Source organism: Melanerpes formicivorus, unplaced genomic scaffold (assembly GCF_026170545.1).
Source record: "Melanerpes formicivorus ecotype bairdi unplaced genomic scaffold, bMelFor1.0.p_v2 SCAF_89, whole genome shotgun sequence".
Classification (NCBI taxonomy): domain Eukaryota; kingdom Metazoa; phylum Chordata; class Aves; order Piciformes; family Picidae; genus Melanerpes; species Melanerpes formicivorus.
The window spans coordinates 246,278-271,279 of NW_027142441.1; the positions used below are offsets into that span (position 1 = coordinate 246,278).

General features: G+C 52.3%; 1 protein-coding gene across 1 annotated transcript in view; it reads right to left on the reverse strand.

The window, feature by feature from the left end:
• The window catches only part of TTC39C (tetratricopeptide repeat domain 39C), a 66,909-nt gene that overhangs the window by 21,401 nt on the left and 20,506 nt on the right, over positions 1-25,002 (reverse strand). Inside the window, exons 2-5 of the mRNA XM_068165466.1 lie at positions 21,450-21,498; positions 14,366-14,494; positions 10,948-11,062; positions 1,699-2,053 (exon numbers count right to left, since the gene is read on the reverse strand). Of these exons, the coding sequence (XP_068021567.1) occupies positions 1,699-2,053; positions 10,948-11,062; positions 14,366-14,494; positions 21,450-21,498 (648 nt within the window). The remainder of the gene's footprint in view (positions 1-1,698; positions 2,054-10,947; positions 11,063-14,365; positions 14,495-21,449; positions 21,499-25,002) is intronic.

Below are 25,002 nucleotides of genomic sequence, written 5' to 3' on the forward strand. Positions count from 1 at the left end.
AGGCATTGAAAGTGACACCTGAGGGTGCTTTCAGGAGGTCTAGTAACACAAAGGCATTGGAAGTGACACCTGATGGTGCTTTCAGGAGGTCCAGTAATACACAGGCATTGAAAGTGACACCTGAGGGTGCTTTCAGGAGGTCTAGCAATACAAAGGCATTGGAAGTGACACCTGATGGTGCTTTCAGGAGGTCCACTAATATAAAGGTATTGGAAGTGACACCTGATGGTGCTTTCAGGGGGTCTAGTAATATACAGGCATTGGAAGTGACACCTGATGGTGCTTTCAGGAGGTCCAGTAATATAAAGGCATTGGAAGTGACACCTGATGGTGCTTTCAGGAGGTCCACTAATATAAAGGCATTGGAAGTGACACCTGATGGTGCTTTCAGGGGGTCTAGTAATATACAGGCATTGGAAGTGACACCTGATGGTGCTTTCAGGGGGTCTAGCAATACAAAGGCATTGGAAGTGACACCTGATGGTGCTTTCAGGGGGTCTAGTAATATACAGGCATTGGAAGTGACACCTGATGGTGCTTTCAGGGGGTCTAGTAATATACAGGCATTGGAAGTGACACCTGATGGTGCTTTCAGGGGGTCTAGTAATATAAAGGCATTGGAAGTGACACCTGATGGTGCTTTCAGGGGGTCTAGTAATACAAAGGCATTGGAAGTGACACCTGATGGTGCTTTCAGGAGGTCCAGTAATATAAAGGCATTGGAAGTGACACCTGATGGTGCTTTCAGGGGGTCTAGTAATACAAAGGCATTGGAAGTGACACCTGATGGTGCTTTCAGGAGGTCCAGTAATATAAAGGCATTGGAAGTGACACCTGATGGTGCTTTCAGGGGGTCTAGTAATACAAAGGCATTGGAAGTGACACCTGATGGTGCTTTCAGGAGGTCCAGTAATATAAAGGCATTGGAAGTGACACCTGATGGTGCTTTCAGGGGGTCTAGTAATATAAAGGCATTGGAAGTGACACCTGATGGTGCTTTCAGGGGGTCTAGTAATACAAAGGCATTGGAAGTGACACCTGATGGTGCTTTCAGGAGGTCTAGTAATACAAAGGCATTGGAAGTGACACCTGATGGTGCTTTGAGGAGGTCCAGTAATACACAGGCATTGATTTGGAGCTAATGGGCCAGAAACCCCATTGCTGAGGGCAGCTGAAGCTAGGTTGGACTAACAAAAAAAAGAGCTGAAGGCTTGGGGGTTAACAAAGACCTATAAAACATTCCCCCTGAAAAGGCTCCCCCCAGGGAAGAGCTCATGTCATTATGCTGCTCAAATTAAACCGGAGGAGATCTGTGACTAACAGCGAGAGCATTGAGAGCTAAGGGAGATCAGTGACTCACACCAAACAGCATCCTCCCCGCGGGGCAGAGCCTAAGCCCGGTGAAGGCGCTCAGCGCCGCCTTTACCTGGGCTGGCACATCACCGCCGCGGGCACCGAAGGGGCACAGCACAACACTGCCACACAAACCCCCACCACCGCCTCACCGACTAACAGCAGGAGAGCTCTCATCCACCAGGGAGTGAGGAATCATATCCCAAGCCTTTAAAAGAGGCAGCCACAAGCTCCTTGGACCCGCTGCTGCTTCCTCTCCCAGCGGCAGGGGCGCTGCCCGCCCCCCGGTTACTTACTTGTTAGCGCTACGTTTATCTACCAAAGCATTGCAAGGTAGCTACTCACGTAGCTAAAGGGGCCTTCATGTCCTTACTTTCACTTGCATACATCAGTGAAGAGAGGCCCTGCAGGCGGTCTCCAGGAAAACCCAGCAGGTTGATGATTTTGAGCAGGTTGGGGGGCACCATGGATATGCAAAGATGGAAAAGTCCATATCCAAAGCTAACAGCACCTTTCAGTCTGTTTAGCGAGTCCTCCGTTACACCCTCTGCAGCAACGTGATTGTCATTGGCGGCATCGCCAGGCAGGGCTTCCTCGGCTGCTTTCTTCTGATAGAGTTCCTGCAGGGTGTTAATGTCTGTGTAGCACTTGTTGTAAATCTTCCAGGCTTTGCGGAGGATCCACCCACCTTTGATGTATGCTGAGAGCCAGGGGGACAACAACAACAAGCCAACGTTTCAGGAGGGGAGCAGGGCAGAGGCTGATTGGCAAATCATGCAATGCACAGGGCTGGGAGGGAGCTCTGCAGGTCACAGAAGCACAGAGTGGTTTGGGATGGGTCGAGGCAACCCCAGGCACAAATGCAGGCTGGGCAGGAAGTGGCTGGAAAGCAGCCCTGAGGAGAGAGCCTTGGGGGTGCTGGGGGAGGAGAAGCTCACCAGGAGCTCTCAGTGTGCACTTGCAGCCCAGAAAGCCAACCAGAGCCTGGGCTGCAGCAGGAGAAGTGTGGCCAGCAGGGCAAGGGAGGTGATTCTCCCCCTCTGCTCAGCTCTGGGGAGACCCCACCTGGAGTCCTGCCTCCAGTTCTGCAGCCCCTATGGCAAGAGGGATGTGGAGGGGCTGGAAGGTGTCCAGAGCAGGGCCAGGAGGATGAGCAGAGGGCTGGAGCACCTCTCCTGTGAGGACAGGCTGAAGGAGTTGGGGCTGTTCAGGCTGGAGAAGAGAAGGCTCCCAGGTGACCTCATTGTGGCCTTCCAGGATCTGAAGGGGGCTCCAAGAAGGCTGGGGAGGGACTGCTCAGGATCTCAGGGAGTGATAGGACTGGGGGGAATGGAATGAAGCTGGAGGTGGGGAGACTGAGGCTGGAGGGGAGGAGGAAGTTCTTCCCCAGGAGAGTGGTGAAGCCCTGGAATGGGTTGTCCAGGGAGGTGGTTGAGGCCCCGTCCCTGGAGGTGTTTAAGGCCAGGCTGGATGAGGCTCTGGCCAGGCTGATCTAGTGTGGGGTGTCCCTGCCTGTGGCAGGGGGGTTGGAACTGGCTGATCCTTGTGGTCCCTTCCAACCCTGAATGATACTAGGATACTATGACACTACTACATTAAAGGTCATCCCAGTTCCAAACCCCTGCCACGGGCAGGGACACCTCCCACCAGCACAGCTTGCTCAAGGCCTCATAAAGCCTGGCCTCCAACACCAGGCAGCCACAGCCTCCCTGGGCAACCTGTGCCAGTGTCTCACCACCCTCACTGCAAAGAATTTCTTCCTCATCTCCAGTTTAAATCTCTCCTCTGCCAGATTCATAGATTCAGAGACCTCCAAGATCATCCACTCAAACCTATCACCCAGCCCTGTCCAATCAACTAAACCATGGCACTAAGTGCCTCAACCAGGCTTTCCTTGAAGATCTCCAAGGACAGTGACTCCACCACCTCCCTAGGCAGCACATCCCAGTGGCCAATTACTCTTGTTGGGAAGAATTTCTTCCTAACATCCAGCCTAAACCTCCCCTGGCACAGCTTGAGACTCTGTCCTCTTGTTCTGCTGCTGCTTGCCTGGGAGAAGAGACCAACCCCCACCTGGCTACAACCTCCCTTCAGGGAGTTGGAGAGAGCAAGAAGGTCTCCCCTGAGCCTCCTCTTCCCCAGGCTAAGCAACCCCAGCTCCCTCAGCCTCTCCTCACAGGGCTGTGCTCCAGACCCCTCCCCAGCTTTGTTGCCCTTCTCTGGACACCTTCAAGTCTCTCAATGTCCTTCTTGAACTGAGGAGCCCAGAACTGGACACAGGCAGAATCCCCTCCCTGTGCTGCTGCTCATAGTCCCTTTTATGCAGCCCAGGATAAGGTCACCCAGTTCACCCCCCTGTAGTGAGCAGTGACATCCCCAGCTATATCAGGTTGCTCAGAGCCCCATCAAACCTTGAGTGTCTCCAGGGCTGGGAGCTCCATCACCTCCCTGGGCAAGGGGTTTTAGTGCTCCACCACCCTCATAGTAAAGAACTAGCATCTTAGGATGCTCTATTTGCATTAACTTACTGTGTAAAGAATCATCCAAGATCATCAAGTCCTGACATCCCCATGGCCATCAAATCCTGTCCCCAGGTGCCATGGCCACAGCTCTCTGGAACACCTCCAGGGATGGGGACTCCACCACCTCCCTGGGCAGCCTCTGCCAAGCCCTGACCACTCTGGCAGCCAGGAAATTTTTCCTCATCTCCCATGTCACAATTCCAGGCCATGTCTGATCTTTCACATTGGGTACTACTGACTTTAGTGCTTTTCAAAGAGGGACTTGAAAAGCAGCATGCAACACAAAGGGACAGCCCTGCAGCTATGCAGCAAGACAAGAGCCAGGAAGAAACAGAGAGATCAAAGAACTCTGTTCTGGATTCTGCTCTGCTACAGAGTGGAGATGAAAAGGCTGCCTGGCAAATGGAGAAGAGATTACACCTCTTAAGCCCACAAGATGCCAAAGAGAGCTGATGGGAAAACACAAAGCAAGCTTCTTCCTTTGGGTTAGATAATAATAAGAGTGGAAATCATCTTATTCAACTTCATCATTTCCCAGCCTCTCCTACAAACACAGCTCCTTAGCATTGAAGAAAAATATCACAGGGTGGGAAAAAAAAAGGCATAAATTGTACGGCTTTAACACATTTTCCTCTTCTCCAACTTGCTCCATTTCAAATGCAAGGTGGGGAGCTGAATTTCCCTAGAAATCTGGGCTTAAGCATTCCCAGATGTCAGGCTCATCACCCTCTGTACAGGACACTTGTCTCTAAGTGGAGACAAGTGAGAAGTGGGGCTCCTCAGGGCACTGTACTGGGACCAGTGCTGGTTAACATCTCTGCTGGCAACACAGACATTGGGATCCAGGCACCCTCAGCACCAGTGCTGATGGCACCAAGCCCTGTGGTGCCAGGCTGGAGGGCAGGGATGACATCCAGAGGGACCTAAACAGGCTGGAGAGGAGGCCAGTGGCAGCCTTATGAAGTTCAACACAGCCAAGGGCAAGGTCCTGCACCTGCCTCGGAGCAATTCCAAGCACAGATCCAGGCTGGGTAGAGAATGGACTGAGAGAAGTGCTGAGGAGAAGGACTAGGGGGTGCTCAACATGAGCTGGAACCATGTGCTCACAGCCCAGACACAGCACTGTCCTGGGCTGATCCCCAGCAGTGTGGGCAGCAGGTAGAGGGAAGGGATTCTGCCCTTCAGCTCTGCTGAGCCCCCACCTGCAGTGCTAGGGCCAGCTCTGGAGTCCTCAGCACAAGAAGGACAGGAACTGCTAGAGCAGGTTCAAATGGATGACCATGAAGATGATCAGAGGGCTGGAGCATCTCTCCTGTGAAAACTGAGTTGGGGCTGTTCAGCCTGGAGAAGAGAAGGCTCCAGGGAGACCTCAGAGCAGCCTTCCAGTACATGAAGGGGCTCCAGGAGAGCCAGAGAGGGACTTTTGACAAAGGCTTGGAATGACAGGGTGAGGGGTGATGGCTTCAGACTGGAAGAAGCTGGATTTAGATGAGACATTGGGAAGCAATTCTTGCCCATGAGTGTGGTGAGGCACTGGAACAGGTGAAGTTGTGGATGCTCTGAGCCTGGAAGCATTGAAAGGAAAGTTTGCTGGGGCCTTGAGCAGCCTGGTCTAGGAGGAGGTGTCCCTGCCCATGGGTCATCCCTGGATGATCTTTAAGGTCTCTTCCAACCCAAACCATTCCGTGACACTGTTTCTGCTAGCAGCTAACTGCTGAGGCTTGCCTCAAATGGCAAAGCCAGGACATGGAAAGCAAGCACAGCTTGAGGCTTTGCTGTCATTAAGAGCTCACCACAGAGCATAACCCTAACACACTGGATACACCAAGAGATGACAATCTAACTAATTAAAAGAATGATTTCTGCCTTTTTAAAGTCTACAAATCCATTGAAGCCCAATCCCTAAGCTGCTTTCCCAGTCAGCAGTCCAGACCCCTGACAGCAGTGCTATCAAGAAAAGCTGATTCAGCATTGCTGTGGGAAGCTAACCTAAGCTGCCACCTTAGTCACTCAATGATGAAATGATCTGTAAGAGATCCAGGAGGGTGGCAAAAGAGAATGCCAAATCTGTCAGGCAGATGAGAAAGCAGCTTGCATGGCATCATATGCTTCTTGTCAAACTGTTACAGGCAGAAAAAAACACAGGACAGTTTTTGCCCATGATATATTATACATAATCAGAAAGACAACACTCTCCAGATGAACTGTCAGGCCCAGCTGAATGAGAAAGCTCTGAGGAGGCCTCAGAGCAGCCTTCCAGTACCTGCAGAGGGCTGCAAAAAAGCTGGGGAGGGACTTTTGACAAGGGCTGGGAGTGATAGGACAAGGAGCAATAGATTGAAGCTGGAAGAGGGGAGATTGAGACTGGAGATGAGGAAGAAATTCCTTCCAGTGAAGGTGGTGAGACACTGGCACAGGTTGCCCAGGGAGGCTGTGGCTGCCTCCTCCCTGGAGGTGTTCAGGGTCAGGTTAGATGAGGCCTTGAGCACCCTGGGCTGGTGGGAGGTGACTCTGCCCATGGCAGGGGGTTGGAACTGGGATGATCTTTAATGTCCCTTCAGCCCAACACATTCCATGAATCAGCAGCAGCTGGAATCAGCAGGGGCTGAAGTGATATATAACCACTTGGAATTTTAACCAGAGCTTTCAGGTCTACTTTTTGCTCAGCAGTGTAACCCAAATACACTGAATGCTCTGCAGTACCTGCTACCCACTCCAGCTCCCCAAGCAGCAGACGAGAGAGAGAGGGAACAGACACCCCCTCAGTTACAGCACTCAACCCAGTCATGCAGAATACATCATGAAAGGAGAAGAAAGCTTCAAGAGAGGGGAAAATACCCTCAAAAAAACCCCAGAACTGCATCAAAAGGAGCAGGAAAATCTTCCTGCACCACTACAGACACAGCAGAAATACCTCTGGAGCTTCTGTTAGCTAGAATCAAACATTCTCAATGCCATCACAGCAAGCATTAGAGAACCTAGCTGGAGGTGTCCCTGCTCACTGAGGGGGCTTGGACAAGATGGCCTTTGAGGGTCCCTTCCAACCCAATGCAGTCTGTGTCTCACAGAACTGCTAATGCTGGAAAAGGCCTTTAAGATCATTGCATCCAACCATTAACCCAACACTGCCAACTGCACCGCTGAACAATGCCCCTCAGCACCACACCTACACAGCTTTTAAACACCTCCAGAGACGAAGATTCAACCACTGCCCTGGGCAGCCTCTTCCTGGGCTTGACAACCCTTCCAGTAAAGAAATGTTTACTATCTGGCCTACAGGAAAGCTGGGGAGGGACTTCTGAGGGTGTCAGGGAGGGATAAGACTGGGGGGCATGGAGCAAAACTAGAAGTGGGGAGATTGAGATTGGATGTGAGGAAGAAGTTGTTGCCCAGGAGGGTGGTGAGAGCCTGGCACAGGTTGCCCAGGGAGGTGGTGGAAGCCTCCTGCCTGGAGGTGTTTGCAGCCAGGCTGGAGGTGGCTGTGAGCAACCTGCTGTGGTGTGAGGTGTCCCTGCCCACGGCAGGGGGGTTGGGACTGGCTGATCCTTGAGGTCCCTTCCAGCCCTGACAGTTCTATGATTCTACACCTCCCCTGGCACAAATTCTCATCCTGTCACTGCACAACATGGAGTAAAGACCAAACCCAACCTCATTTGGAAAGAGTTAAAAAGGACCTTAAAGATCACCTAGCTCTAGGGCTGGAACTAGATGATCTTTAAGGTCCTTCCCAACCAAACCATCCTATGCTTCTATGATTCACTGCAACCTCCTTTCAGGGAGCTGTAGAGAACAATGAAGTTTCCCTTCAGCTTCCTCCTCTCCAGACTTAAACAACCCCAGGTCCCTCAGCTGCTCCTAGTAGGATTTGCTCTCCACACCCTGCTGCCCTTGACTGAAGATGACATCAATTTACAATACTTTAAATCAGGTTGTTCTTTCACTGGTTCCTTTCAGCTGCTCAGCAGGATTGTCACTGGCTATCTGCCCTAATTGCAACCTCTAACTCTTCATTGACTGGACAAGGAGCTGGGAGTGCACCCACTTTGTGTCTGACCTTAACCACGTTTTCCACACACTCATGGGTGAAGGCCTGTCTTAAGATAGAGGAATGCATGAGAAGGTTAGAATCAGCTTTGCAGCTCAGATGAGATTTGTATTCCACATGACAGGACTGCCCTCATTGGCATGCAGGGATGCACTTTGGTGACCAGAGAATAGGAACTGATTCAGCAGTTCCCCCTTCAGCACACTTCATTTGACATTACTTTGGCAGTTTCCCCTCTCCCTTGGTCGTTATCAACACCATGAGGGACATCCCTGGGGACCTGACTTAGCAATGTTCTGCAGGAGAGGATTGAATGCACCCTCACTAAATTTGCAGATGACATTAAGCTGGGTGGGAGTGTTGATCTCCTGAAGGGTAGGAAGGCTCTGCAGAAAATCCTGGCCAGGCTGGATCCATGGGCTGAGAACAGTGGCATGAGGTTCAACAAGGCCAAGTACTGGCTCCTGTACTTAGGTCACAATAACCCCATGAATGCTCCAGGCTTGGGACAGAGTGGCTGCAAACTGCCCAGCAGAAAAGGACCTGGGGATGGTGGTCCACAGCTGGCTGAACATGAGCCAGTGTGTGCCCAGGTGGCCAAGTCAGCCACCAGCATCCTGGGCTTTCTATCAGGAATGGCATGATGAACAGGAGCAGGAAAGTGATTGTCTCCCTGTACCTAGCACTGGTGAGGCCACACCTTGAGCGCTGAGTTCAGTTTTGGGTCCCTCACTCCCAGAAAGACACTGAAGTGCTGGAGTGTGTCCAGAACAGGGCTGGTGAGGAGCAGCTGAGCCTGAAGGAGGCCAAGGTGAGATCATAGAATCAGAGAATCAATAAGGTTGGAAAAGACCTGAAGGATCATCAAGTCCAACCTGTCACCCAACACCTCCTGACTACTAAACCATGGCTCCAAGTGCCACATCCAATCCCCTCTTGAACACCTCCAGGGATGGGGACTCCACCACCTCCCTCGGCAGCACATCCCAATGCCCATCCCAGATGTTCCAGTCCCTTCCTCATCCTTGTAGCCTCCCTTAGACTCTCTCTAGTAGATCCCTGCCCCTCTTGAGCTGGGGTGCCCAGAACTGGATGCAATAGTCCAGATATGGCCTCACCAGGGCAGAAGTAGCACACTGCAGTCTGGACTGGGAGCACATTGCTGGGCTGGGAGAAGAGACCCTTCCTGAGCCTTCAGCTGCAGCCTTCTCCCCTCCTCTGGCTGAAAGAGGAGGTGGGAAAGCACCAGCAAAGAAAATGAGGAACAGGAAAGGTGCCCAGGGAGGTCATTGATGATCTTCTCACTCTCTGCAACTCCCTGAAAGGAGATGGGAATGTCCCCAGCCCCGCCCCAGGTAGGGTCTCCTCTCCCAAGGAACGAGTGAGAGGATGAGAGGAAATGGCCTGAAATTGCACCCCCTGATGTTTAATTAGTTTGGATGCTAGAAGAAACTTCTGCTCTGAAAGGGTTCTCAAAGACTGGAACAGACTGCCCAGGAAGGGGGTTGAATCCCCATCACTGGAGGTATTTCAAAGAGGCAGAGATGAGGTGCTGAGGGATATGGCTTAGCACCAGCCCTGGTAGAGCTAGAGAGTGGTTGGACTCAATAGTCTTAAAATGGTTTGGTTGGAAAGGACCTTTATGATTCTGTGACTCAGAGCCTCTATCTTGCATGCCACAAGAAGCACACAGCTGTTAGCCATGTTCTTACCATCTCCTCAAATGCCTCTCTGGGAACATGCAAAGGATTCCAAGCTGCCTAAGGAGAATCAGAGCAATATGGCTGTTGGTATGAAAAATCAGAGAGCTGTAATCTCAAAGTCATCCAGCTCATTTCATGGGGTCATTCCCTCAGAGGGGTAGAACACCAGACAGTGGCTGAAGGAACTGAGCTTGGTCATCCTGGAGAAAAGGAGGCTGAGAGGAGACCTTCTGGCTCTCTACAACTCCCTGAAAGAAGATCAGCTCCAGGTTGGGGATGGTCTCTTTTCCCAATGAGCAAGCAACAAGACTAGAGGAAATGGCCTCAAGTTGTGCTAGGGGAGGTTTAGATTGAACACGAGGAGAAATTTCTTCACCCCAAAGGGTTAGCAAGCCCTGACAGGGCTCCTGAGTGAGTCCCCATCCCTAGAAGGGTTTCAAAGTGTGTAGGTGTGGTGCTGAGGGACATGGTTTAGTAGTGACCTGGCAGTGCTGGGTGAAAAGTCAGACTTGATGATCACAGAGATCCTTTCCAGAGTCATCATTGCTGAACTGCTGGCCAAACCCCAAGACTGCTATGTGAGGAGACAAAAGATGCTGCAAAGGCAAATAAAAGTTCAGTACCACCACCTGATCTCCTCAGCCTGGGTGAAAATCCCCTCTTCTTGCAAACCTCAACACTTCTCCAAGTGCACCTCCTGTGCTCAAAAAGCAATCACCTTAACTGCCCAGGGAGGTGCTGGAGTCACCATCCCTGGAGGTGTTTAAGAGGGGATTGGATGTGGCACTTGAAGCCATGGTTTAGTAGTCATGAGGGCTTGGGTGACAGGCTGGACTTGATGATCTCTGAGGTCTCTTCCAACCTTATTAATTCTATGATTCTAACATCTGGAGAAGAGGTGGATGAGGAGCAAACTCCTTGCTCTCTACTGCTCCCTGAAAGGGGATTTGGGCCAGGTGGGGGTTGGTCACTTCTCCCTAGGATCAGGTGATAGAAGGAGAGGAAATAGCCTGACATTGTGCCGGGGCAGGGTCAGGTTGGGGATATGGGAAACTTTCTTTGCTGCAAGAGTGGTCAGAGGTTGGAACAGGCTGCCCAGGGAGGTGGTGGAGTCCCCATCCCTGGAGGTGTTCCAGAGAGCTGTGGCCATGGTTTGGTGGCCATGGTGGGGTTGGCTTGATGGTTGGACTCAATGATCTCGGAGGGCTTTTCCAGCCACAACAATTCCAAGGCTCTATGACAGTCACAGAGCCACTTGATGGTGAAGCTTTACAAGAAAGATATCATGCACAGAACAGATGTGAAGACGGAAGGCAGGGCACACCTGATAGCTCTTGTTTCACAAAGGAGAGCACAGCCAAGTAGACCTGGCAGTCTGCTACGATGATTTGCCTCTGGAGACGATCGATCATGGAGAGAGTGGACTTGCGTCCATCCACCTGTTTGGAACAAGCACAGAGAATGTTAGCAAGGGGCAGGAATCTGACATCTGACAAATGCAAGATCAGCTGCAAGTCTTGCTACTAAATTGGCTCCTCAGTTTAAGAAGGACATTGAGAGACTTGAAGGTGTCCAGAGAAGGGCAAGAAAGCTGGGGAGGGGTCTGGAGCACAGCCCTGTGAGGAGAGGCTGAGGGAGCTGGGGTTGCTTAGCCTGGAGAAGAGGAGGCTCAGGGGAGACCTTCTTGCTCTCTGCAACTCCCTGAAGGGAGGTTGTAGCCAGGTGGGGGTTGGTCTCTTCTGACTTCCATTCTGTACTTGACATAATAAATTAGTGGAAAGCATTAGCACACAGCTTTTAATTTCTCTCTGTATTTTAACTGCAGAGAAAATGCAACTGATGTGCTGTCCCTCATCAAGTCTTGATCTTATATCACAGAACCACAGAATGCCATGCTGGAAGGGACCACAGATGGGTTGGTCTCTTCTCCCAGGCAATCAGCACCAGAACAAGAGGACACAATCTCAAGCTGTACCAGGGGAGGTTTAGGCTGGAGGTGAGGAGAAAGTTCTTCCCAGCAAGAGAGATTGGCCATTGGGATGTGCTGCCCAGGGAGGTGGTGGAGTCCCCATCCCTGGAGGTGTTCAAGAAAGGCACTTGGAGCCATGGTTGAGTTGTCAGGAGGTGTTGGGTGACAGCTTGGACTTGATGATCTCTGAGGTCTTTTCCAACCTGGTTGATTCTGTGATTATAAATTAACTCAGCATTTTCAACTGTAGAACTATGCTAACATTTCTTTCCCAGGTCATTAAACAAGATCCTCCCAAACAGGGTCTTCTTAACCTGGGGCTGTTTAGTCTGGAGAGGAGAAGGCTGAGAGGGGATTTAATCACTGTCTATAAATATCTGAGGGCTGGGGGCCAGGAGCAAGGGACAGGTTCAGCCTCTGCTCCCTGTGCCCTGGGATAGGTCAAGGGGCAATGGATATAAACTCCAGCCGACCCCGACCGCCCCACCGCGGCCAGGCAGCCGACCCCGACCGCCCCACTGCAGCCAGGCAGCCGACCCCGACCGCCCCACCGCAGCCAGGCAGCCCGCCCCCACCGCCCCACCGCAGCCAGGCAGCCGACCCCGACCGCCCCACCGCAGCCAGGCAGCCGACCCCGACCGCCCCACCGCAGCCAGGCAGCCCGCCCCAACCGCCCCACCGCAGCCAGGCAGCCGACCCCGACCGCCCCACCGCAGCCAGGCAGCCCGCCCCAACCGCCCCACCGCAGCCAGGCAGCCGACCCCGACCGCCCCACCGCAGCCAGGCAGCCCGCCCCCACCGCCCCACCGCAGCCAGGCAGCCCGCCCCGACCGCCCCCACCGCAGCCAGGCAGCCCGCCCCGACCGCCCCACCGCAGCCAGGCAGCCCGTCCCCACCGCCCCACCGCAGCCAGGCAGCCCACCCCCACCGCCCCACCGTGGCCAGGCAGCCAGCCCCGACCAAACAAATAACCAACCAGCCAACCCTGACTGAAACAAATAACCAACCAGCCAACCCTGACTGAAACAAATAACCAACCAGCCAGCCCTGACTGAAACAAATAACCAACCAGCCAGCCCTGACTGAAACAAATAACCAACCAGCCAGCCCTGACTGAAACAAATAACCAACCAGCCAGCCCTGACTGAAACAAATAACCAACCAGCCAACCCTGACTGAAACAATGCAACCAACCAGCCAACCCTGACTAATGAAATAACCAACCAGCCAACCCTGACTGAAACAACGCAACCAACCAGCCAACCCTGACTGAAACAAATAACCAACCAGCCAAGCCTGACTAAACAAATAACCAACCAGCCAAGCCTGACTGAAACAAATAACCAACCAGCCAAGCCTGACTAAAACAAATAACCAACCAGCCAACCCTGACTGAAACAAATAACCAACCAGCCAACCCTGACTGAAACAATGCAACCAACCAGCCAACCCTGACTGAAACAAATAACCAACCAGCCAGCCCTGACTAAACAAATAATCAACCAATGCTGACTAAAACATCACCAACCAGCCAATGGTGACTAAAACATCACTAACCAGCCAATATTGGCTAAAAAAAACCCAACAGTGTCTAAAAATATAACCAACCAATAATGACTGAAAAATAATCAAGCAGCTAATATTCACTAACAAAATAACCTACCAATATTGACTAAAAAAATAACCAAGCAATACTGATTAAAAAATAACCAACCAACATTGATTAAAAAACCCCAAACTAACCAATACTGGTTAAAAAAAAATAAATCAACCAACCAATATTGATTAAAACAAAAAAATTAACCACTATTGAAGAGAAATGGCTTCTTTTTCTGCTGGGGATCTGCTCTGTCACAGCAGGCTTGCTACTGGCTGGACATTTCTACACTACTGCTTTAAGTAGCTCTCTCTCTCTCTCTCTGCAAGCTTTACTCTTCCTTCATTATTTAGAATGAAAAAAATCTGGAGGAGGAAGGGAAAATCCCTTGGGAAGATGCCTGGCACACAGCACGGTGCAGGCTCAGTGGCACAGCTCCTGAACGTCACTGGAGCATGGATGAATTCAACTCAGCCTGAGCCAGGCCACAAGCTTCCCAAAGTGATTTCAGTAGGTTGGAGTGTTTAGGAAAATAATCATCCACTTGGAGTGTCAGGAAAATAATTTCCAACACCAACCCAGCTTGCTGCTTTGGAAGAGGAATTCCCTGACTGCTGTGTGATAATTAGGAAACCCAAGCAAAATGTTTTACTTGTTGATGTCCAAAGTCACAGCTCACAGGATGTGAGGGGTTGGAAGGGACTCAAAGAGATCATCCAGTCCAATCCCCTGCCAGAGCAGGACCATTGAATCCAGCACAGGTCACACAGGAACACATCCAGACAGGGCTGGAAAGGCTCCAGAGAAGGAGACTCCACAACCTCTCTGGGCAGCCTGCCCCAGGGCTCTGGGACCCTCACAGTCAAGAAGTTCCTCCTCATGTTGAGGTGGAACCTCCTGTACTGGAGTTTATATCCACTGCCTCTTGTCCTATCCCAGGGAGCAACTGAGCAGAGCCTGTCCCTGTCCCCTCCCTCCTGACCCCCAGCCCTCAGCTATTGATAGCCATTGATCAGATCCCTCTCAGTCTTCTCCTCTCCAGACTCAACAGCCCCAGGGCTCTCAGCCTCTCCTCATAAGGCAGTGCTCTACTCAGAATATAAAGAGGGCAGAAAGAAAGCTTCCAGAGGTATGTCTGCAAGCCACAATTCTGTGTTCTGTAAGTCATGTTCTTACATTCTTTTTGATTTTATTCTTGATTGTTTCTATAACTCCAGCTTCTTCACTTTCACAGAGCTTCTCTGTAGCCTTTAAGTCATCACAGGCCAGCTGCATTTTCTCCTCTTCGAAGGTCATCATGGCGTTCTAGCAAGGAAACCAAACACATCTGAATGAAAACAACCACAAATGCTTGTAGTTCTGACAAACCAACCAACCAACCCACCCATCCACCCCCCATGAGGAGGGATAAAGTTCTCCCCAAGAACCTGACAGCAAGATTTCCTGTCTACATAAGCCCATGAATGTACACACACCAGTGCCCATCTGCTACACAGCAACAGCAACCTAGGATAGGGTAGGGTAGGGTAGGGTGGGGTAGGGTAGGGCGGGGTGGGGTAGGGCGGGGTAGGGCAGAGTAAACCAGGTTGGAAGAGACCTTCAAGATCATTGAGTGCAACCTATCACCCAACACCATCTGATCAACTAAACCATGGCACCAAATGCCACATCCAGGCTCTTCCTAAACCCCTCCAGTGATGGGGACTCCACCACCTCCCTGGGCACCACATCCCAATAGCCAATCTCTCTTGCTGGGAAGAACTTTCTCCTCACCTCCAGCCTAAACTTCCCCTGTGTCCTCTTGTTCTGGTTGCCTGGGAGAAGAGACCAACCCCCACCTGGCTACAACCTCCCTTCAGGGAGTTGGAGAGAGCAAGAAGGTCTCCCCTGAGCCTCCTCTTCTCCAGGCTAAGCAACCCCAGCTCCCTCAGCCTCTCCTCACAGGGCTGTGCTCCAGACCCCTCCCCAGCCTTTTTGCCCTTCTCTGGACACCTTCCAGCAGCTCAACATCTTCCCTAACCTGAGGCGCCCAGAACTGGACACAGGACTCAAGGTGTGGCCTCAGCAGTGCTGAGCACAGGGCACAAGGACTTGCCTGCTCCTGCTGGCCACACTCTTCCTGATGCAGGCCAGGATGCCCTTGGCCTTCTTGGCCACCTGGGCACACTGCAGGCTCATGTTCAGGCAGCTGTCAATCAGTACCCCCAGGTCCCTCTCTGCCTGGCTGCTCTCAGCCACTCTGACCCCAGCCTGTAGCACTGCATGAGGTTGTTGTGGCCAATGTGTAGAACCTAGAGACCTGAGAGAGCTCTACCAACATGTCACAGAATCACACAATGGTAAGGGTTAGAAGGGACCTCTAGAGATAAAGTCCTAACCCCCTACCAAAGCAGGATCTAAGGCAGGCAACACAGGAACACATCCAGAGAAGTAGCCTCCACAACTTCTCTGGGCAGCCTGCTCCAGGGCTCCAGCACCCTCACAATAAAGAAGTTTCTCCTCATGCAGGGGTGGAACCTCCTGGGTTCCAGCTTGTACTCATGGTTCTTTACCCTGTCACTGGGCACCACCAAACAGAGCCTGGCACCTTCATCTTGACACCCACCCCAGAGATATTTATAGTCTTTGACAGAATCCCCTCTCTGCCTTCTCCAGACTAAACAGCCCCAGGGCTCTCAGCCTTTCTTCATAGCAGAGATGTTAAAGTATCTTCATCATCCTCACAGCTCTCTCTTGGACTCTCTCCAGCAGACCCCTGTCTCAAGCTGGGGACCCCAAAACTGGACACAGTATTCCAGGTGTGGCCTCACCAGGGCAGAGTAGATGGGGAGAAGAACCTTTCTTGACCTGCTGGCCACACTCTTCTTGATGCACCCTGGGATCCCATTGGTCCTCTAGGCCACAAGGGCACACTGCTGTCCCATGGAGAACTTGCTGTCTACCAGGATCCCAAGATCCTTTTCCATGGAGCTGGTTTCCAGCAGAACAACCTCTAGACTGCACTGGTGCCTGGTGCAGGACTCTGCACTTGTCCTCACTGACCTTCCTGAGGATCCCCTTCACCCAGCTCTCAGCCTGTCCAGCTCTTGTTGGATGGCAGCACAGCCTGAGGGGGTGTCAGCCACCCCTCCCAGTTCCACATCCTCAGCAAACTTGCTGGGGCTCCACTCCATCCCTTCATCCAGGTCATTGATGAAGACAGTGCACAAAGCTTGCAGACAAATCAGAACCATACTAAGACCTAAATCCTCTTCAAGCTTCACCTGCAGTCCAGCTGAACAATTCCTGCAAACCCATTTCATCAGTGACTGTTCTGTAAGGTGTGATTTGCACCTCCACAGGTATGGCTTGGCTGCAATTCATCCAGAGTCCCTGACAGCCCTCCAGAGTCACTGGCACCTAGCAGCTGGTAACTTTGGGAACTACCAGCCACAAATCCTGCAATTCTCTCTCTACAGCTCCCTGAGAGGAGGCTGCAGTGAGGTGGGGGTTGGGCTCTGCTCCATAGTCCCAGGTGATATGACAAGAAGAAATGGCCTGGAATTGAAGGAGGCCACCAGCAGCCTGGCCTGGAGCAGCAATGGTGTGGCCAGCAGGAGCAGGGAGGTGACCATCCCCTGTACTGGTCACTGGTGAGGCCACACCTCAAGTCATGGGTTCAGGTTTGGAATCCTTACTCCAAGAAGGATATTAAGGGGATGGAGCAAGTCCAGAAAAGGGCAACAATGCTGAGGAAGAGTCTGGAGAAGAGGGCTGGGGAGGAGCAGCTGAGGGAGCTGGGGGTGTTGAGTGTGGAGAAGAGGAGGCTGAGGGAGACCTCATTGCTCTCTGCAGCTCCCTGAGAGGAGGCTGCAGGGAGCTGGGGGTTGGGCTCTGCTCCCCAGTCTCAGGTGATAGAAGGAGAGGAAATGGCCTGGAGTTGTGCCAGGGGAGGCTTAGGTTGGAGATTAGGACAAATTTCTTTGCTGGAAGAGTGGTCAGGGCTTGGCAGAGGCTGCCCAGGGAGGTGGTGGAGTCCCCATGCCTGGAGGTGTTCCAGAGAGCTGTGGCCATGGCCCTTGGGGTTGATGTTGGACTTGATCTTAGAGGTATTTTCCAACCCAAACAACTCTGTGATTCTATGAATCATATTCCTGTGGAGCAAAGGAGGCTGAGGGGAGATGACCTGCTTTGCTACAACCATGATTCCATGAATCATATTCCTGTGGAGCAAAGGAGGCTGAGGGGAGATGACCTGCTTTGCTACAACCATGATTCCATGAATCATATTCCAGTGGAGCAAAGGAGGCTGAGGGGAGATGACCTGCTTTGCTACAACTCTCTCAAAGGAGGCTGGAACCAGGTTGAAGTTGGTCTCTCCTCCTATGTGACAAGAGACAGGATATGAGGCAACTGCCACCAGTTGCAGCAGGGGAGATTTAGGTTGGACAGTAGAAGAAACTTCTTAACTGAAAGGGTTTCCAGCCACTGCAAGAGGCTGCCCAGGGAGGCAGTTGAGTCCCCATTGCTGGAGGTGTTCAAGAACTGTGTGGCCATGGCACCTGGGGCCATGGTTTAATGGCCATGGTGGGGTTGGGTTGGCAGCTGGACTTGACCTTAGAGGTCTTTCCCAACCCAAACAATTCTGTGATTCCATGAATCATATTCCTCTGGAGTAAAGGAGGCTGAGGGGAGATGACCTGCTTTGCTACACCTATGATTCTATGAATCATATCCCTTTGGAGACCTCCTGCCTCTCTACAGCTCCCTGAAAGGAGGCTGGAGCCAGGCTGAAGCTGGTCTCTTCTATGTTACAAGAGAGAGGATATGAGGAAACTGCCTCAAGTTGCAGCAGGGGAGGTACAGGTTGGACAGCAGAAGAAACTTCTTAACTGAAAGGGTTCCCAAAGCCTGGCACAGGCTGCCCAGGGAGGTGGTTGAATCCTCATCCCTGGAGGTGTTTCAGAGAGGCAGAGATGGGGTAGGGATAGGAATAGGTGCAGGGGTAGGAATGGGGCAGGGGTAGGAATAGGGGCAGGAAAAGGGGCAGGGGTAGGAATGGGGCAGGGGTAGGAATGGGGGCAGGGGCAGGAATGGGGGCAGGGGCAGGAATGGGGGCAGGGGCAGGAATGGGGCAGGGATAGAGGCAGGGGCAGGGATAGGGGCAGGGGCAGGGATAGGGGCAGGGGCAGGAATGGGGGCAGGGGCAGGGATAGGGGCAGGGGCAGGGATAGGGGCAGGAGCAGAATAAAGCAGGTTGGAAGAGACCTTTGAGATCATTGAGTCCAACCTATCACCCAGCACCATCTGATCAACTAAACCATGGCACCAAGTGCCTCATCCAGTCCCTTCTTAAACACCTCCAGTGATGGTGACTCCACCACCTCCCTGGGCAGCCCATTCCAAAATGATGAGGTGCTGAGGGCCATGGTTTAGGCCCAGCCTTGGCAGAGTCAGAGGACGCTTGGACTGCTCACAGATCTTTTCCAAGCCAGAGCCACTCCGTGATTCGACATGTAGCAAGAAAAAAACACAACCAGAAGTGCAGCCAGCTCCAGCTCCTGCTGAACCAATTTAGCAAGCCCTTCAGAAGAAGTGACTGCTTTTCTTGATGCTCTATGAAGCCAAAGCTCTGAATGACACAGGCCCAGGAGGCGAGGCTGCTATCTTTAGAGCCGTCGCTAAGCAAGAGAGCTTCGAGAGCCACTGATGCTGCAGTCCTGGGCCACCGCTTCAGCACATCACAGCAGCCAGCCCAAGACATTCTCCCTCTTCTCCTTTCTCCTCTCCACTGACTTAAAGGCAAGCACATGCCCCAGGAGGCTTCCTAAGCAATGCATTTCCCCCTAAGGGATATTCTACAGAGATGAGAGAGAGCTCAAATTAATTCCTGTTACAACTTCTCTATTCCTGGCATGCTATAATGAATTCTGTCTTCCAACAGAGTGCTACCAAGGCTAATTTCTGGGGTGACTGAAGATTAAGCAGCACACTCTGAGTAAGGACAGGCCCCAAAAATAAGATCCAAACATTTTCTGAGGCATCTGCTGAGTTTTGACATAAATTATCATTTCTAATACGTTCCCAAGACAGCAGAAGAGAAACATTGAACAGCCCTGAGCTGCTCATTCCAAGGCTTCCCAGCCAATAGCCTCAGCTATTCTCTAGTCCAAAAGGAAGCAATGTAAATGGATGGAATGAATAGAATAGACTAGACTAGACTAGGAATAGACTAGACTAGGAATAGAATAGACCAGACCAGACCAGGTTGGAAGAGACCTTCAAGATCATCAAGTCCAACCTATCCACCAATCCAACACCACCCAAATAACTAACCCACAGCACTAAGCACCCTGTCAAGTCTCCTCCTGAACACCTCCAGTGATGGTGACTCCACCACCTCCCTGGGCAGCACATCCCAAAGGGCAATCTCTCTCTCTGTGTAGAACTTCCTCCTCATCTCCAGCCTAAACCTCCCCTGGCACAGCTTCAGACTGTGTCCTCTTGTTCTGGTGCTGGCTGCCTAGGAGAAGAGACCAACCCCCACCTGGCTACAACCTCCCTTCAGGGAGTTGCAGAGAGCAAGAAGGTCTCCCCTGAGCCTCCTCTTCTCCAGGCTAAGCAACCCCAGCTCCCTCAGCCTCTCCTCACAGGGCTGTGCTCCAGACCCCTCCCCAGCTTTCTTGCCCTTCTCTGGACACCTTCCAGCAGCTCAACCTCCTTCCTAAACTGAGGAGCCCAGAACTGGACACAGGACTCAAGGTGTGGCCTAACCAGTGCAGTGTACAGGGGCAGAATGACCTCCCTGCTCCTGCTGGCCACACTCTTCCTCATGCAGGCCAGGATGCCATTGGTCCTCCTGGCTGCCTGGGCACACTGCAGGCTCATGTTCTGCCTACCATCAATCAGCACCCCCAGGTCCCTCTCTGCCTGGCTGCTCTCAGCCACTCTGCCCCCAGCCTGTAGCTCTGCCTGGGGTTGCTGTGGCCAATGTGCAGAACCTGGCACTTGGATGTGTTCAATCTCCTGCCCTTGGCCTCTGCCCATCTGCCCAGCCTGTCCAGGTCCCTCTGCAGGTCCTCTCTACCCTCCAGCAGATCAACTCCTGCCCCCAGCTTGCTGTCATCTGCAAATTTACTGCTGATGGACTCAATGCCCTCATCCAGATCATCAATGAAGATGTTAAAGAGCACAGGGCCCAGCACTGCTCCCTGGGGCACACCACTGGTGCCTGGCTGCCAGCTGGCTGTGGCACCATTCACCACCACTCTCTGGGCTCAGCCTCCAGCCACTTCCTAACCCAGCTCAGAGAGCTGCTGTCCCAGCCAGGGGCTGACAGCTTGGCCAGCAGTTTGCTGTGGGGGATGGTGGCAAAGGCCTTGCTGAGGTCCAGGCAGACCACATCCACAGCCTGCCCCACATCCACCAGGCAGTCACCTGGGCATAGAATGGCTCAGGCTGGAAGGCACCTCAGAGATCACCTGCAGCAACCCCCCTGCCATGGGCTGGGATGCCTCTCCACTAGACCTGGCTACCCAAGGCCAAAAACAAGCTGCAAGGGAGCATCCACCATCCAGTGTCTCACCACTGAACAGCTAGTTAAGCATTAACAGATTTCACCCAGCAGTGTGGATGGAGAAAAGTTCACTATCAAAGAAGCTGGCAGGAAAATGGCAGTCATGAGGATTATCTTAACAAGCTCCTAGTGATAGGGCTGGGGGGGATGGAGCAAAACTAGAAGTGGGGAGATTCAGATTGGCTGTGAGGAAGAAGTTGTTCCCCATGAGGGTGGTGAGAGCCTGGCCCAGGTTGCCCAGGGAGGTGGTGGAAGCCTCCTGCCTGGAGGTGTTTGCAGCCAGGCTGGAGGTGGCTGTGAGCAACCTGCTGTAGTGTGAGGTGTCCCTGCCCATGGCAGGGGGTTGGGACTGGCTGAGCCTTGAGGTCCCTTCCAGCCCTGACAATTCTCTGGTTCTAATACCACCTCTACTGCTCATCCAAGAGTTTCATTCTGGCTCTGTTAAGAGAACACCTCAATGATTCATACATTGGAGAGGCTGAAGAGCAGAACCTTGACTTTCCATTTAAGCCATGTCAGTAAACAAGCTTTACATCACACAATGATCTGTTTCCTAGCTACCCCTGATCTAAAACTGGAGGGGGAAAATGAATCAGGCCTCACAAAAAGAGACAAGTTCAGAATACCCACCCTGGTGAACACATCATGCACATGCAAACACTACCCACAGGGAGGGATGGATGCTCTCTGCTCCCTTCTACTCACCAGAAAACTGACAAAGCTGGCTCCAAAACTCATTAATGGGCTCTGGTTCCTGCAAAGGAAACAAAAGGCAGTTACTCTTGTTTCACATTTCTGTACAGGTTGCATTTCCTGACTTGAAATGAGACAGCTAGAAAGAAATCCTGGGGGACTGCAGCAAGTGATGATCAGATCAGATCAGTCTGCAGTACAGGGCAGAAATGCAAAGTTTCATAGCTTTAGTGAACTGAAAAGCTGATTTTTTCAAGCAGAGGAAGTGGAGCACTCAGCCTGATGATTGCACTCAGCAGAGTAACAGTCAATGGCTCAATGTCAAAGTGGAGACAAGTGAGGAGTGGGGCTCCTCAGGGCACTGCACTGGGACCACTGCTGGTTAACATCTCTGCTGGCAACACAGACATTGGGATCCAGGCACCCTCAGCACCAGTGCTGATGGCACCAAGCCCTGTGGTGCAACTGACAGGCTGGAGGGAAGGGATGGCATCCAGAGGGACCCAAACAGGCTGGAGAGGAGGCCAGTGGCAGCCTTATGAAGTTCAACATAGCCAAGGGCAAGGTCCTGCACCTGCCTCGGGGCAATTCCAAGCACAGATCCAGGCTGGGTAGAGAACGGACTGAGAGAAGTGCTGAGGAGAAGGACTATGGGGTGCTCAACATGAGCTGGAACCATGTGCTCACAGCCCAGACACAGCACTGTCCTGGGCTGATCCCCAGCAGTGTGGGCAGCAGGTAGAGGGAAGGGATTCTGCCCCTCTGCTCTGCTGAGCCCCCACCTGCAGTGCTAGGGCCAGCTCTGGAGTCCTCAGCACAAGGACAGGAACTGCTAGAGCAGGTTCAAATGGATGACCATGAAGATGACCAGAGGGCTGGAGCATCTCTCCTGTGAAAACTGAGCTGGGGCTGTTCAGCCTGGAGAAGAGAAGGCTCCAGGGAGATCTCTGCTGGCAACACAGACATTGGGATCCAGGCACCCTCAGCACCAGTGCTGATGGCACCAAGCTGTGTGGTGACAGGCTGGAGGGAAGGGATGGCATCCAGAGGGACCCAAACAGACTGGAGAGGAGGCCAGTGGCAGCCTTATGAAGTTCAACACAGCCAAGGTCCTGCACCTGCCTTGGGGCAATCCAAGCACAGATCCAGGCCGGGTGGAGAACAGAGAGAGAGCAGCACTGAGGAGAAGGGTTTGGGGATGTTGGGTGAGGAGAAACCCAACCAAGTGCAGGAGCCCAGAGCCAGCCATGCTCTGGGCTGATCACCAGCAGTGTGGGCAGCAGGTGGAGGGAGGGGATTCTGACCATCTGCCCTGCTGAGACCCCACCTGGGTCCAGGTCTGGAGCCCCCAGCACAAGAAGGGTATGGAAGTGTTAGAATGGGTCCAGAGGAAGCAACAAAGATGATCAGAGGGCTGGAGAGCCTCCCCTATGGGGACAGGCTGAGATAGCTGGAGCTGTTCAGCTTGGAGAAGGCTATGGGGAGACCTCAGAGCAGCTTTTCAGTACCTGAAGGGGGCTACAGAGGTGCTGGGGAGGGACTTGTGATAAAGGCCTGGAGTGACAGGACAAGGGGGGAGGGCTTCAGACTGGAAGAAGCTGGATTTAGATGAGCCATTAGGAAGCAATTCTTCCCCATTAGGAAGCAATTCTTCCCCATGAGTGTGTTAAGACTGCCAGGTTACATAAAAACACTGACTTCAAGGATTAAAGAAGAGCCATCAGTAATGCTACAGGTACAGCTACTGCTCCAGTACAGCACTGATGCTATTTCCAACTTAATCCTGCAATCATCAGATTAGAGTTTTTGCATCAGTATCTGCCCCCACACCTTTTCTCACCTTTTTTTTTACCCCTTTAGCATAAGCATCTAACAGCAGGGAGGTGAATAATGAGGAGGAGGAAGTCAGAACAGAAAGACCTTCCCTTTTTATATACACTGCCCAGTTCTGGATATCCAGGGAGACCTCAGAGCTGCATTTCCATGGCTGAAAGGGACCTGCTGGAAGGCTGGGGAGGGGCTGGTCAGAAGGGCCTCTGGTGACAGGACATGGGGAAATGGTTAGAAGCTGGAGCAGGGCAGAGTTAGGTTGGACATCAGGAGGAAGTTCTGCACAGTGAGAGTGGTGAAACACTGGAACAGGCTGCCCAAGGATGTGGTTGAGGCCCTGTCCCTGGTGAGTGCAGTGTTGGATCTTGGCCTGTAAAAGCTACCTGCAAGGAAGGCGTCCAGAGAAGGGCAACGAGGCTGGGGAGGGGTCTGGAGCACAGCCCTGTGAGGAGAGGCTGAGGGAGCTGGGGTTGCTTAGCCTGGAGAGGAGGAGGCTCAGGGGTGACCTCATTGCCCTCTACAACTACCTGAAAGGTGGTTGTAGCCAGGTGGGGCTTGGTCTCTTCTCCCAGGCAAGCAGCACCAGAACAAGAGGACACAGTCTCAGGCTGTGCCAGGGGAGGTTTAGGCTGGAGGTGAGGAGAAAGTTCTTCCCTGAGAGAGTTGTTGGCCATTGGGATGTGCTGCCCAGGGAGGTGGTGGAGTCCCCATCCCTGGAGGGGTTCAAGAGGGGATTGGATGTGGCACTTGGTGCCATAGTTTAGTCATGAGGTCTGTGGTGCCAGGCTGGACTTGGTGATCTTTGAGGTCTCTTCCAACCTTGGTGATACTGACACATTCAAGATCAGACTTGATGAGGCCCTGGGCAGCCTGCTCTGGTTGGAGGTGTCCCTGCTGAGTGCTGGGGGGTGGACAAGATGCCCTTTGAGGGTCTCTTCCAACTCCATGCCATGTGTGACCTTGACAATCCATTTCAATGTCAGATCAATGTAACCTGCCACATCTTCACATCCATTTTTGCAGCAGACAAGCAGGTTGGGTGTTCTGCCCTTTGCTGGCCACCAAGAACAGCTGCCAGGAAGCAGTTCTGCTCTTCAGCACCTGGTCTGTTCTCCACCAACAGCTGTGGCCCTTCCAACCCAAACCACTCCATGATTCTATCAGTCAGCCACACAGTTTCTGCTGGCTGCATCTGGCCCTTCCAGCAGGACAGGACATGGCCTTTCCCCTCAGCCACTTTGCAGCTGGTGAGGTGTGTGGGCCCCATCCAGCAGCACAGAGTCACACTGCACAGCACAGAACCTTCACCACAGCTTCCAAGGTCACACCTACTGCATTATCACCACCCAGATCTCACATGTGCAGAACAGAGCAGCACAAGCAGGGTGTACATTAATGCCCTTGTGTACAAAGCTGCACTTACATCATACCTCCAAGGAAGCTTAGAAATAACCCAAAGGCTTTATTTTTGTGCTTCCTTAGAGCTCCATACACAGAGAGAAAGCAGTTCTGGGGAGGTAAGCAAGGAGGCATCTCTAGATCATCATACTGAAGGCCAGCCACAACATGAAACTGCTAAAGAAAGACTGAGTACTGTAAATTCATTCTGATAATCATACAATCAATGAGGCTGGAAAAGACCTCAGAGATCATCAAGTCCAACCTGTCACCCAACACCTCCTGACAACTAAACCATGGCTCCAAGTGCCACATCCAATCCCCTCTTGAACACCTC